Here is a 14150-nt window from a genome sequence, read left to right as displayed (position 1 = left end):
AGCATAGTCGGTATAATCTCTAGAGCACATTGTCAGAAGTTTTTAATGAAAAGTCTGCCAAAGAAAAAGCCAAACATTAGTTGAATTGAATTGATTAGTTTTTGGCCACTGGGGGGCAGCGCAACAAGCTGTAAACATAACATTGACCAATTATCATATTATAAAGGTGATATAGAAAAACTCAAACAGTTGCTTATTTACACATCCAACAGATACGGAGAAGCATTAGCATTCACTCTGAGTCTGTCTCTGGCCAGGAAAACTGCAGAAAAGTAAGACTCTGAGAAAAGGAAATTAGCATTTAGTCTTCCAGTCTGTAAACAATCAAGCTTAAATATGATGAACAAGAGGTACAAACCTTTACTTCGGGATGGTAGAAATTCTCCTAGAACACAGAAAGGGAAATGGAAATCAGCAACTGATCAAAACAAAACTAGATTTTACTGGAACAGGAAGATTACTGTTGTACATTTTGTACATTGTCAGTTTTAGTATAAGTTTAATAGCTTAGTGAAAGCAGTTAGTGACAGACAAGCCTCTTATGAGAAAGGTTATTAGGTCAGCAGACATACAAACAAACAAAAACACATACCTCTGACTATTGCTAGTATAGGGATTTATGGTCGTTTCCTCCGTTACTGTTACACGAGTGAGGGACACAATTCATTTTATCCAACTAGAGTTAATCTACACATTCATGTAAGAAGTGACCATAAAATACCTTTTGTTTTCTTAATCTTCACCTCCACTTCCTCCTTCTCCTCCTCCTCCTCCTCCTCCTCCAACCATCTTGAATCTTTGAGATCGTTCATAGATCGTGTCAGCTTGAAACTTTCACCATAATAACAATCAAGTCTTTGGCAATGTTGTCACCTAGATCCATGTTTGTCTTCCTACAGTCCCCCAGCCACATTTTATGCATTTCTGGGAGCTTTTAACAAAACAACACAGTCACTGAACTATATTCTAAGAAGCTAGAGGATTATTGCAGTGGCATCAATATCCATCTTAATAATTGCTTCAGTTTATAATGTTTGCCTTATAAGGTCAAGTGAGGACAAATTGCAGTACATGTGCAGTTCAGTGTAATGAATGGAATTTAAGCCATTATGAGCTATTTTTTTGTTCATTTCATAGTTGTTAATCAAAGCCTAATCATCGTACACAGGTACACTTAATATAAAACAGACTTTAACTGTTGCAAATACATTTCTGTGTACCAAAAATTACATAAAGAACAGCACATGTAATGCAGTGCAACATGAACAAGACACTCATAGCAGCGAGCGAGGCTTTTTTATCTCTTAATCTGCAATTGCAGCAAGAAATACATCAAAAATTGCATCAATACAAACCTTTTTTTCTCACTGCGTATAGATTTCCTGGAGAAGAGGAGAGGATATCAGTAAATGTAATATCATAATTTCATCAGATAAACTGTGATCCAGTGGTGGAGGACAAATAAAATAAAAAATAATCAGTTCGAATTAAAAGTCCTGCACCACCAACTATAAATTAAGTTAAAGGATACCTAATAAGGAAAAGGTAACTGTTAAAATAATCATGATGACTGACAATGACTATACCTTCATCTTCGTCAGGAGCAATCAGGTTGGCAGCAAATTTTAATATTACACTGATCACGTTTGTCGATTCCTCCACAACATTGTTCACCGCCTTCAGGGGGTCTGAGCCGATCTTGCTGAGGCCTCCTGGTGGAGCAGGGACACGAACACAGCAGTTGATTTAGTCTCTCATATAGTTTGATTGGAGTTGTTTTCCTGGCCAAATGTTAAGTAAGAGTTCCTGAACTCTTACTCATACATTTTCTTAATGCAAACAAAGCTCTCATTCAATGCAAAGAGAAAATGTCCCAAAACATAAATCATAGAGCGAAGGGTTAAAGTGGGGTGGGGCCACTGGAGCTGATCCAAAAAGATATAGTCTGGATTTCAGGAATTGATCAATATTCTTTTAGGAGCAGGGATCCCACACCATCCAGTTTAACCACTGCAAAAGGCTTTCTGTATAGCACATGGTTGTGCAAAAAGCATTGGAAAAATCACATTGACCCTCTTTCATCAAGCTATTATTAAAGAGATCTAATCTGCTTTTAAACATATCAGAATACACTTTTTTTTCATCACATTTTAGTTTTAATGTGTTATAGTCAACATGTTTTGGGTTTTTTTGCTTAAAAGTAAAGCAAACAGAGTCTCCCAGGGCTGGAATATAAACTGGTTTCCAAGACAGTTTGATGAAGGAGGAGCGGACTTCCCAGAGCAAACACTTCATTTGGAATCAGCACATTTAAATCTAAAGATCCAAACAAGTTGGAAGAAAAATGAATATTTGTTGCGTTTTTTTGTCCTTATTCAGATATGAGTTAATGCACAATATCTTTGTATTCAATAGATTGTTAATTTGCATATTGTTTACATATTTAACAATTTTAAGAGCCCTGAATGTAACCAGATCTATGCAAAAGGAAAACAGGCTAAATAAAAAGAATAATATAGAAAAAGGAAAACAATAGACAGAAACATATAGCAGTTAAATGCATTTTTAAGGCAGAGATTTCAGATGAGATTGATTTATTTTATCTTCACTTTGTTAAATCAAGCTCACCTGAAAAAATATTCAAAATGTTTTATATTTTCAAAATACATTTCAACCTTTTTTTCTTCTCAGACAATATTGGGGACGTGAAAATACGGGATACACATGCTGAAGAATTTATACAGAAATATCTCTTCTACACAAGCTAAGCTACAAACTACCCATACCATCGTGTCACTGTTTATCTGAATGGAATTCTGTCAATGTCAAGCATGATGGCAGCAGCAGAAATAAAGCAGCTTGAACTGTTCTCTACAGGCATTTCTAACATTGATAGCTAATATTAGCAGTCAATGTTAGATAATTAGTAGGTTTTATCAGCGACTTTAGAAAAAGCTTCTGGTCTGAGGGGTTAGTAGCAGATAAAGTGCCTTGCCTCTACGGCCTGATTCCTTTAAAACCTTCCTGACGACAGGAGGTGGACGACCTGGTTGGATGAGAAACACAGTGGCAATAAGCAAAGACATTGAGCATTGTGGTAAAGCACAAAGAGGAAAAAGGGAAGTAAAGGAGGGAAGGTGCTGTTAAATGTCTGTGGCATGATGATAAACAGGTGTAACAGGCAGACTACTGCCTGTCCTTGGTTAGAAAATATAATTTTAAACAAAACAAACAACAAAAGAGAAGTTGATATTTAATATCAATGCACATATTGATTTGTGCTTATATTCTTTTGTCTTTTGCTTCAAGATGAAATTGTGAAAATGAAAGATATTTAATTAGAAGTATTGTACACTAGGGAAAACGTATGCACTTCTATATGTTTTGCTAGGTTATTTTAGGTTCTTGCAGTTTCTTCAAAATCAAGTGTAATAAGTTAGGAAATGGAGCAATACAGGAAGATGTTTGTGTTAGGGTTAGAGAATTGAGTAGAGTTAAACACAACAGAAATTAATGAAGTTTTGGAAGCATTGTTTGTTTTAATGTTGTGAGGAGATTTGGAACCAATGCTTGCAACTTAGTTATGTCACTGTTAGAGAGAAACATATGAAGAAGTCAAATTAGTACAATTTATACCAGGATAGTTCAATGTGCTGTACAAAATCAGAAAGAAAGATACAAAATACAAAAACTATATATGTATACAGTATATATATATAAAGAATGAATAGTAAAACATTAAACTAATTGTACTAAACTTAATTTGTTGGTGTATTAAAACTACATTCATTCTAACACAGGCGTCCTACATGTACCACTTTGTAGACTATGTAAACTGAGTTTCCGCTAATAGCATAACAAAAAAGATCTGTCCAGCCTGTTGGCCACTTAAAAGCCTACTTAAATGACAACTGTACAGGCAAAATAGAAAGTAGCAAGTGCTTTACAGACTCTCATGCTACACACAAGCTGCCCGACTACATTGGTGAAGGTTGCTGGGGCTGTATGCAGCCTGAAAGGAATACCTGCAGACACTAGACTGCACACTACACTGACAACTTCGAGTTTCAGATAATATTTTTATTGTTAATATTATTCTGAAAAGATGCTAGAATTTAACTGTCAAAGACCAGAGAAAGGATCTGTGGAGGTGGGTGTGGTTTGCACTCTGCTGCAGGAGAGAGAGGTGTGGGGAAGGCTTGTGAGAGCAGTGCGAGGTGAGTTAATTGTCTCAGCTGGTACTCATGAACTAATCACTCTCACCTCTTTTAAGGCAGTAGTATGCTGGACCTTGAGGCCCAACACACGTCAGAGAAGACACAACAGGAGCAGACCTGAATGGACTTTAGGAAGTAGGCTAAATGGTGTGATAATTGTGTGTGTGGCAGAGAAAACAATTAAGTCGTCTTGTTCATAAATCCCTGAGGTTGGTCTGTGTGCTGGGAGAACTCTCGTAGTAGCCAGCCTTGCTACAGGATCTTTATAATAAACATGGAAATGCAACTATATTTATCATAAAGTAGTAGGTATCTTTAAAGGAACTTTATAATATTCAAATAATGATAAGTTTCATGCTTTAACAAAACAGGGGTTTACATAGCATCTTTTTTTTCTGTTGTACTATCATTATGGAAACCTAATTTGTCATTTATATAGAATTCAAAGCCTTTAGAATAACCTGTACTCAGAAAACCTATTGCTTTAATAACTTGCACTTTGCAGTAGAAAACAGAACTACTTAAAATTTCTCAACACACTTGTATCTGACACTGAGAAACTGGTGACAATGGGCAGAATTGCAGATAAACAGCAAACACGTCTCTCCTTACCTGAAACTGTCTTGTAGTCCATCAAATCAAACATGATGACAAAAACACAAGACCATGTAATGACGAGAGCCAGAACCAAGATCCAGGCCAGTGGAGAACTGAAGGTAGAGTGGAGGTCATCTGTAAAAGTTTTCTTGGACCCTCGCACAGACAGTGACCCGGCGTCTCCGTTCTTACCTTCGATGACCATTGTGGTGGTCGTCGATCGCGCTGAGGAGCAAAGACACTGAGATCAGATACAGTGCGTGAAATATTTGAACAGTAGAACAGTTTTTAATGCTGTCTGTCTCTGTCAGCAGGATTATGGAAAACCTAATGTCCCGCTACTCATGAAACTTGTAACGGTGTAGCATTGGCCAAGGAAGAACCCATTTAATTTTGGAGCAGATCCAGATCACATTTTTTACTTTCCTTAACATTGTGAGATAGGTCAGATGTAATACAGATTCAATATAATCCACAGACCTTGTGGTGAGCAGGGTGATGTAGGATTTTCTTTCTATAAAACTACACTGACAAGCTGGACGTTAGCTACAGAGTGGGAAACTAACTTTTTAAATGTTGAATATCTATATAAATGACAGATAAATGTTCAGATTAATCAACAACTCAATAGTGAATCATCATTTTGAGTCTCAATTCTAATCTAGCAGCCACTTTTGTCTGGTGGCTGGTGCTAATTTCCCACCCTGGTTAGTTATCTCAGTGGCACTTGGGGAGCTAGCTAATGTTACAGCTCAGCCGAGGAGGATGCCATTAATGTGTACATCCTGTCTCATTCATTAGTACATGCACGCTTCCTACTGCGCTATGCAGAAAGAAAATAGTACCTACATAAAAAGCTCAGAACAATGTCTGTGGATTATATTAAGTAACTGGGTCATGATTTCAGAAAAGAAAGTTTTTCAAACGTATTTTTTCTGCACTTTTTCTGCACCACCAGCTGAGTGCCATCTGGTTCCATAATATTAAAAAGAAGGCAGACATCTCTACGGACGATATCTCCAAAAGTCAGCATCTTACAGCAAAATGATCTAGATGGATAAATAACACTACAGGTACGAGTAAACATATGGATTTGGGATTTTGGGGTGAACCTTCCCTTTAACATTAGTATTAGTAATGATAGAAGTTGTAGTAGCAGCAGTAGAGGTAGTAACTGTATGGAAAGATCATGGTTGTAAGTTGGCAGTTTATTAACTCCACGCAGCTAAAATTAATGGAGACTGGGCAAACAGTATAAATCCTATTTTCATGAAGGCTATAATGTTCAATGTTTAACTGAATCTTTCATTTTTATGGTGAGTTTTAAAGCAGCTGTGCTGTAAACTTGTGGTTTCCTAATAGCTGTTATTTTGTTCACTAGATCCATATTAATAAGGGTAGGCTAAATATTATCAACCTCTGCATAATACAGTCCAACAGCACCACAAACTATAACCTCCAAAAGTAAAGATGGAGAGTGTATTTGTCATTTTTGTGAAAAAAAATTGTTTGACAACTTGTCATGTTGAGATCACCTAAAAAAAAAATCGCAATAATCAGATTTGACTGATTACATGATTTTTCTTACTAGCATAAGGAACACTGTTACTAATTTGACTGCTACAGTATTCATTTTCACTTCATAATTGCCTCCAGTAAAAGTCTTACATGCCCACTCCAGTTTTCACCTTTAATTGGGTGTCTGTTTGGCTCACTGCGTGGAGGTTGTCTTGCGATACCAGATGATAGGATATCTCAACGCCTACCAATAGTCTGGAGATTTCTAAATGCAAAGTAGTTGCTTGAACTGTGGCGAGAAAGGCTGCTAACAAACGTACTCCCCTTACTCCATGAACAAATGCCCTCTTCCCATTGTCTTCCATAATGAAACAATCTGAAGATAACCACTTTGTCACATGGAGAGAACTTTTTAAGTCATAGAAAATGAATGTCCTGAGGAGCGTTACATAGTGCGACAGTGTTTACAAGCACACAACTTCTGCATTTCAACACCATGTCACCACCTTAAAGACTTTTTCTTGGTTCTGCAATGCAGGTTTCTTTATAAATTAATTCTTTCCACCAAGTTTTAGCAACAAAAGCTGAGAGAAAGTCTTCAGTCTCTACTAAAGGAAGCACTTAGTCTAGCGTGGGGAAAGAGAGTTTGTTGCTCAAAATGAATATCCAAAGTATGAAATACTACAGAGTAAAGTTTGATATCTTTCTTGTTTAACCTAACCAGCCTTGTGTTTTGATTAAGCAAACAAATTAACAGAACTTTCTCAGTACATACAAACATTTTCAGTATGTGTAGGCTACATTTCCTTTCTAAAACGTATTTCAAGCTACATTTTATTTCAGCTTTTTAAGGGGAGAAAGGGTTTACCTGAACCTTGTTTCTTAACAGACTCTCTATGCTGACCCAGTCTTGCATAGTCTTGTTATTATAGCCACTTTACTAATTAGGAACCAGTGCAATTTCTGCTGTGGTTTCATTTGCTTTAAATTAGAGTTATATGGTTATATTTAGGATTAAAAATAAGTAGGTTACAGTGCCTGCAAACACTGCTTTTCAATACTGCATCATTCTAGATTATTTTTCAGTGACATATAAAATAATGGATTTGTTTTGTCACATATAGACTCAGTACAGTGTAGTTACTAATGTCCCTGTGGCTGTGTCGGAAAAGCTCAGGCCACCTGTTGACTCTCTTCAGCTCACTGCTGGCAGCTACTGTAGGTTACTCCATTACTGCTGACTCCAACAGCTTAGCAGCACTCTAAACACACACAGACACACACACCCCTCTGTCTAACGTCATTACAGGTCACTTCAACATGAGTGAGTGAGCACATACGAAACCTCCCAGTGGCTACTGTAGGTACGATAGCTGCTATTGGTATGAGAAAGTGTGACTAAATGTCCGGAGAAATGGGTAATGGTTGGGTTATTTTCGAAATTTAAGAATGCCAAATACCCTCCTCAAACACAGCACCAACACCACAAGTGTGGCCTAATGATACTAATGTCAGTCTTTCCGCGCGTCCAGAAGAAGATATTTTAAAAATACTGACCACACTGCAATTACATTTGGTATAGATACTCCTGCTCCACAGACGATGATCCCAGAGGATTTTGTATCACTGTGAGATTTTCACCTTGACAACGGTCAATGTCAACTAATTGCTAAATTAAGGCATCATAGTTCTCTTTAAAAAAAATTTACAAGAATGTTTAAAATGGAGGATAAGGAGTTGCTGTAAAACATTCACTGATCATTTTAAATGTAATCAGAATAAAAGTTAATGAGTTACTTAAATTAAACTTTAAAAATAAAATCTTAAGCAGGTGGTATAATATCTACAGACATAATCTTATTTGACCTACAAAGCATGTCAGTGTTAACGAATAATCAAACAAACAATAATGTAGAAAAAGTTTGGAAATTACAATCAAATTACTTTCAACCCGTATTAATTAAGGCTACAACTTAACATTTCACTTCTAGTACAAGACATCAGTCTGTGACTCAAACTGATTGAAGGCTTTCTACTCTAGGTATTCACTGAGATCTTTCTGCATACATCCTGCTACACTGGGAGCTGCCCAGTACACACACAACCAGTCACAGTGGAGAGTAATAGTTCACACAGTATTTGTTGTTGAGAGTTTTGCTTCCTCTACCAGGCTTTTATGGATAGATTTAAACCACATTCAGCCATCTTGTATATGTGTAACTTTTTTCTCACCTCTGGTGTTATTACTGCTGCTTCTTTTTATGAAACCTGCTTAATCCATGTTTCTACACTCAAGTTCATGATAACCGGCATCAGCCATCAGACTAAAACCTTTGGTATGGAAAGCTCCAGTCCTTAAGATTCAGAGGCTTTTGTGGTCTTTAATGTAGATCTACAGTCAAATGATTGCTCTGTGGCCATCTTGTTAAATATCAACTTGTGGTTTTGTGGTTCCTGGTTTTGTCATGTTGGGCAGCACTATAATTGAATTGAATTGAATTGAATTGAAAATTATGGCTAAATCCATTCCACAACTGCTTATTTAATCATACAGCAACAAATCACTGAAACCTTAAAACCATGGGGGTTTCGACTGACCCTATGACCTTTCCTCAGCTACAAGAAATATCAAAAACTAAATGGCCAGAATTTACTAATTTTCATTTTAGTCACTTTGAGAGCTTCTTCTCCAGCAAAACCTTCAGATCAGATGTCAAAGGTACACATCCAGTAAGTACTTTTTGCACATTACTACTGAGCATCAAAACATTAATAACTTGTAATTTTGACTTTAAAGCCTCTTTTGACCACCACTTTTTCAACCCAGCTCTAAATGGTTTGACCAGCCATCCATGCACAATTCCTCCTTTTATGGCTGACCTGTCTCCACACTGTGGACGACATTTCTGTTGTTACTCTCACTGGGTATCCATGACAGCTCAGCTCAGTGCAGTCATTAGAAGCGAATGGTTGCCTTTTCAGTCAGAATACAGGGAAGTGTAGTCATAACATTTCCTTAATGAGTGCGCAGAGCTGAACGGAAGTGCAGCAGAGACCTTTTTACGATCCAGCTGGTTGAGCATGGTGGTGCTATTAATCAGGTTTGGAGCTGGATTTGAGCTACTGTTTCCATGTCTCCAGCTAGCATGAGTGTTGTGCATGTTTGTGTCGACACTGCAGACTGTGCACCTAAACAGTTTAGGAATCAGTAATGAGTGTGAGGAAATGGATTACAGGTCATCATAAATACAAAGTGCAGACATCACATCCTTAATATTAGGATAGAGTATATCTATCCCTTGTCTATCTTTCTGATTGTTTTCATATTTCCAGAACAAACTTTGTAATCAACCCTTACTGACCTCCCATGACCTCCCATGAGTACTCTTAAACACACAAAAACAGCATGAGAAACTGTATATCAATTTGCTGTTGAAATAAATACTTTTAGATTGAAATGTAAGAAGCATTAATGTATCAATGAATCAAGCTAGAACTTACAGTTTTGCACAACATTGTATTATTCAGAGATTTCTTGCAAAGGAAGCCAAGGGCAATTCGCTAGTAAAAAATCTCAACGTTATCATGAGATAACAAATTAATCTTGAGATCTCAAAATATCTGATTTTGTGATCTGTAACTTAACTGATAGTACTTTATAACCTCTAGACACCAAACGGTTATCACATTTCTATGTTTTATGCACAACATTCTGAGATAAATATTCATTAATGTTGTTATCTCTAATAGATTAATGGGCTTTCATACTTTTAAAGTCTGTCCAAGTCAGTTCTCATGGCCATGTGTGAGGGAGGAGACATCCTAGAGGAAAAACATCAACAGTTAAAGAGCATAAAGTTGGTAGGACTATTATCACCATTGGTTGTCTTGTAATAAGGAGATAATTAAGAGGTAACCATGAGACCATAAGTGGATATCCTGCCATGATTAGATAAATGCATCTTATTTTGGAAAACTTTTTTTGGAAGGTCATTCTTGAGCTTGGCAACAGTTGTTTCGAGCTTGACAAAATAATCTCACAGTTGGAGTTTGTACAGTTGTCATGGCGTTCTCAGTTGTCATCTCCAAACTACATCCACTGATGAAGCCCTTAAGATGTGTTTGAAAGCTCCAGAAAAGCTCAATATAGTAAAACATAACTTTTAATCTTATGAAAATACAGGTATTACATGTACGTGATCACAAAACTGTCTTAGCTTGAGGACAATCATCTTGTTATCCTAATTAAGGTGTAATTAAGTTATGGTTGATTAGCTCTTTGTCAGGTCAAAGGTGGGCAATGATGAGATCACAAACTTAAATATATTTTTTGGGACATAAAGCTTTTTCCAACTGCGACGTGTCTAAATGTCTTCTGTTAAAAACAAGCCCTATCATAAAGGTGTAAATTGTCTAACAAGTGCAGAGTTGTGGGGCTGTCAGTAAAGTAGGGCCTGCACATGCCCACTCCTGTGTGTGTGTGTGTGTGTGTGTGTCATGGGTGTGTAATTAAGCTGTGATCTTCCTGAGATCTCTAGATAACAAGCTTTAATAGCAACAGCAGCTGCTTTCTTTCAGACCCTCCTGTTTGTTCCATCTCATTATCCATGCACAGAGGAAACACCGTATAGCAACAGTATCAGTTGATGTGGTTACATTCAACAAGATGCACAGTGTTGATGCTGACTGATCCTATACAGCACTGTAGTCGTCATAGGGGTTCTAAAGCTGCATTGCAAATAGCCGATACATGATAGCGCCATATTTTTAGATACTTCTAATCATGAAATTCCCCTACACACCAGCACAACATCAGAGGGACTGTGTGCAAAACAAAACATACAGAACCCTGCAAGAGCTTCATACATTATGAAATCAGGTCGAAATTGACTAGCTTTAATTAATGTGATGATACTTTACCTTCAACTGCTTCAGTCATAGTTAGAAAATAAAAGTTCTATTCCGACAGTAAATCCCTTGTGCAGATTATGTTGCCATGAAGGCAAATATTTACGGTAGATCCTCAACTCCTCCGCGCGATTAAATCCCAGTGTTTAATTCCAATGTAGCAACGTCACGTGAATGGCTGGTGCTGAAGATATGTCAAAAACCTAAACCCTCTGGCCACCAATGGTAATGCTACACCTCTTTTTCCGTTCTCATTACTTAAATCTGCATTTTCTCCTTTCCTGTTCCCGAAGTCAAAAACTTTTCAAGGGTCCAGATGATTGCGGGGTGGTCCAGAGAGCTGACTTCCGTTCCAGTGGATGAGGCTGGGGGAGATAGACAGAGACCAAATTGAGGTGGTTACTGTCTTTGCCCTTTGCCTGCTTGGGGCTAGGGTTGTAGATAGAGCAGCCTGCCCCCCCCCCCCCCCTTCTACAGCTCTGACAGAATTAGATCAACCATGGGGACTGGCGCACGATGGAAGGGAAAGAGGGAAGAGAGAGTTTCAAGGTAACTTTATCCTACCAGCCAATGTTGCTGCTGGAGTCACATGATTACAGTGTGGACATTGACTTCATACTTCTAAAAAAACTGTTAGATCTAAATCAAAATCTATGAATTAATCTTTATTTGTTCAAAACTTAGAAATAGAATAAATCCCTGAATCTAATTAGGTACTGTTACATTCATGCCATGTTTCTCAGCCTCGGGCCCTGAGTTATTCTTAGAGCAGCTCCCTGCCGCTGGTATTCTGCTTCGCCTTTTTAGGCCAGAGGCGTGACCTTAACACCCCAGCCCCCCCTTCGTGTTAACTAATCCCCCTCCACCAGACCTCCACTGCTCAGTACAGAGCTGTCATCAAGTGGAGAGAGGGAGGGAAGATCAGAATGGCTGGTGTGTAGGCAATATACTCCAGGTTGAATCAAATGTACAGTGTTGTCGTGGCACTGCAAGTAAACAACAGGACTCCAGGCCTCAAACCAACTATAGGTCATACAACATGCCATCCAACCTCGTCTAAAGGCAGAAGTGTACTTGTTGTGAATGGCCACACTTGAAACTAGAGCATAAAACCTGCCATCATAGTCTTTATTGTTTAATTGGGATTAACAGCACACTCTTGTGAACAGTGTCTAGTCGAAAGGCATTTATTGTGTTGTACACTTGCACAGCTACTAGCTAGCATGCTTCACTTGTAGTTTATTTGACTCCATTCACTATCCCTTCAATCCTGACTGGACTCTGTCATATGTATATACCATGATCGTGCCACCACTGTTCTCCACTTTAGGGGTGCTATTGGCCTGGTGATGAGCTGGACCTTAAAGTTAAACTTTTGTACATTCAAATCCAAAAGTTTGAGAGCTAAAATGGAAACTGAAACTTATGAATCTTAATTTTTTACTTGACCTTTTTTTTTTATAAGAATCTGTCATATTTGTTTGTTTTTTGTTCAAATTAACAGAGACAAGCTATCACTTCATAATCACTTTTATTCATTATTTATGAAGGAAAACAATAAGCACAAAGCAGATGTCACTACTCTACTACACACACATTTAAACATGTACATGCCACAGAACCTGCATCTCTAAAGCACAATTACTGGGGTTGGGAAGTAACTTTTGTTGTAACTCTTTACATTCTCACAATGTGTTCAGTCTATCTTAAAACAATACTGACATGCCCATTGTACATTGCAAGGGTTACTGGGGGGTTTTTGGTAACAATATCCATCTTTGTGTTATGTACATCCCTCCATGCAGCTCAACAAGGAAACACTGTGCATAGTAACATAAAGAGATAAACTGTAAAAGAATGGATTTTGTTGCCCATCAATCACAGTAATCTCTTTAGAAATGAATTTATTTGGGGCAAGTACAGACAGGACTTTTTCATTGTACATTCGATCATATCATTACTGTATTAAGATTCGCTTGAAAATAATATGAAACTATCCTTGAGTGAGTTTGTTGGAATTAAATTATTTTTTTACTTTTTCTGTTTCTTTTTTCATCTTTTTCACATCCAGCCTCTTGCTGAAGGCCTGTATCTGCAAATCTGTTATTCTTCCTCCATTTCCCCTGTATTGTGCTACAGTTATAATATTAATATTAATGATCAAACCTTCACAACTATTCTACAATAATAACAATAATCATCCCTTTATTACACTTGCTTCAGATGGTTACACATGCATAACCAAGCGTTTTTGTGGTAATATTGTAAACTTCCATGGTATTTTGTCATGCTGTTGTGTTCTCACACATCTTCTTATTTATTTTTCTCTTCAAAAGCAATGACCGTGCCAATGATCACCATCTGACCACAATACCAGGAGCTACAAAAGCAATCAGCCTCCAATTGTTCCAGAATCCTAAAATAAAGAAGAACAGAGTAATGAGTCATATTACAACCTTAAAATGATTAGGCTCACATATCAGATTAATAATTACATAAATATTCCTTAATGAAAAGATGATAGAATATTCAAGGTTTCTTTACAATGTGAGTTTTATTTTCCAACTTTTCGCCATTAGTCCTGTCCTATTTATTTTTTAAACCTGGTTTACACAGCACACTATTTTGGTCCATCATTCCTACTTGCTCAGTTGTTGATGGGTAAGTATCTGCAGTGCAGCTTCAAGCCTGTTGTCATGCTTTGTGTTACTGTCCCTCACCTGACTCTCATCGAGAGAATACGAATTGGAGGTTTTGTTTTAAAAAGACTTTTCAAAAAGTCCCATTAAGAAGGTATCACTTAACAGCTGGTACAGACAGACCAACAACTATTTAAATATTTTTCGTGAGTTTCACAGCCAGCAGTTTCACCTCCACACACAAACACACTTGGTTGCAATCTGCAACTTC

General features: G+C 37.4%; 2 protein-coding genes across 4 annotated transcripts in view; both read right to left on the bottom strand.

Moving 5' to 3' along the window:
- Positions 1-98: 98 nt before the first annotated feature.
- Positions 99-11722, bottom strand: LOC118340726 (triadin-like). Of its 3 annotated transcripts, XM_035678847.1 has the most exons (7): positions 11253-11720; positions 10101-10154; positions 4830-5039; positions 2996-3046; positions 1587-1712; positions 1356-1382; positions 99-385 (listed from the first exon to the last, which is right to left on the bottom strand). In XM_035678847.1, exons 3-7 carry the CDS (start codon positions 5017-5019, stop codon positions 198-200), a joined length of 582 nt encoding a protein of 193 aa, XP_035534740.1. In that variant the 5' UTR covers positions 5020-5039; positions 10101-10154; positions 11253-11720; the 3' UTR covers positions 99-197. The 3 variants fall into 3 exon arrangements, with proteins under 3 accessions (XP_035534740.1, XP_035534739.1, XP_035534741.1); XM_035678846.1 differs by lacking the exon at positions 10101-10154 and having other exon boundaries at positions 11253-11716; XM_035678848.1 differs by lacking the exons at positions 2996-3046; positions 10101-10154 and having other exon boundaries at positions 11253-11722.
- Positions 11723-13129: 1407 nt separating this feature from the next.
- Positions 13130-14150, bottom strand: part of LOC118341091 — a 6812-nt gene continuing 5791 nt past the window's right edge. Inside the window, exon 9 of the mRNA XM_035679273.1 lies at positions 13130-13656. Within this exon, the coding sequence (XP_035535166.1) occupies positions 13633-13656 (24 nt within the window). The 3' untranslated portion in view covers positions 13130-13632. The remainder of the gene's footprint in view (positions 13657-14150) is intronic.

The sequence above is a fragment of the Morone saxatilis genome, unplaced genomic scaffold, assembly GCF_004916995.1.
Source record: "Morone saxatilis isolate NCDOM2014 unplaced genomic scaffold, NCSU_SB_2.0 Contig7, whole genome shotgun sequence".
Taxonomy (NCBI): Eukaryota; Metazoa; Chordata; class Actinopteri; family Moronidae; genus Morone; species Morone saxatilis.
This window is presented reverse-complemented; position numbering and strand designations above follow the sequence as displayed.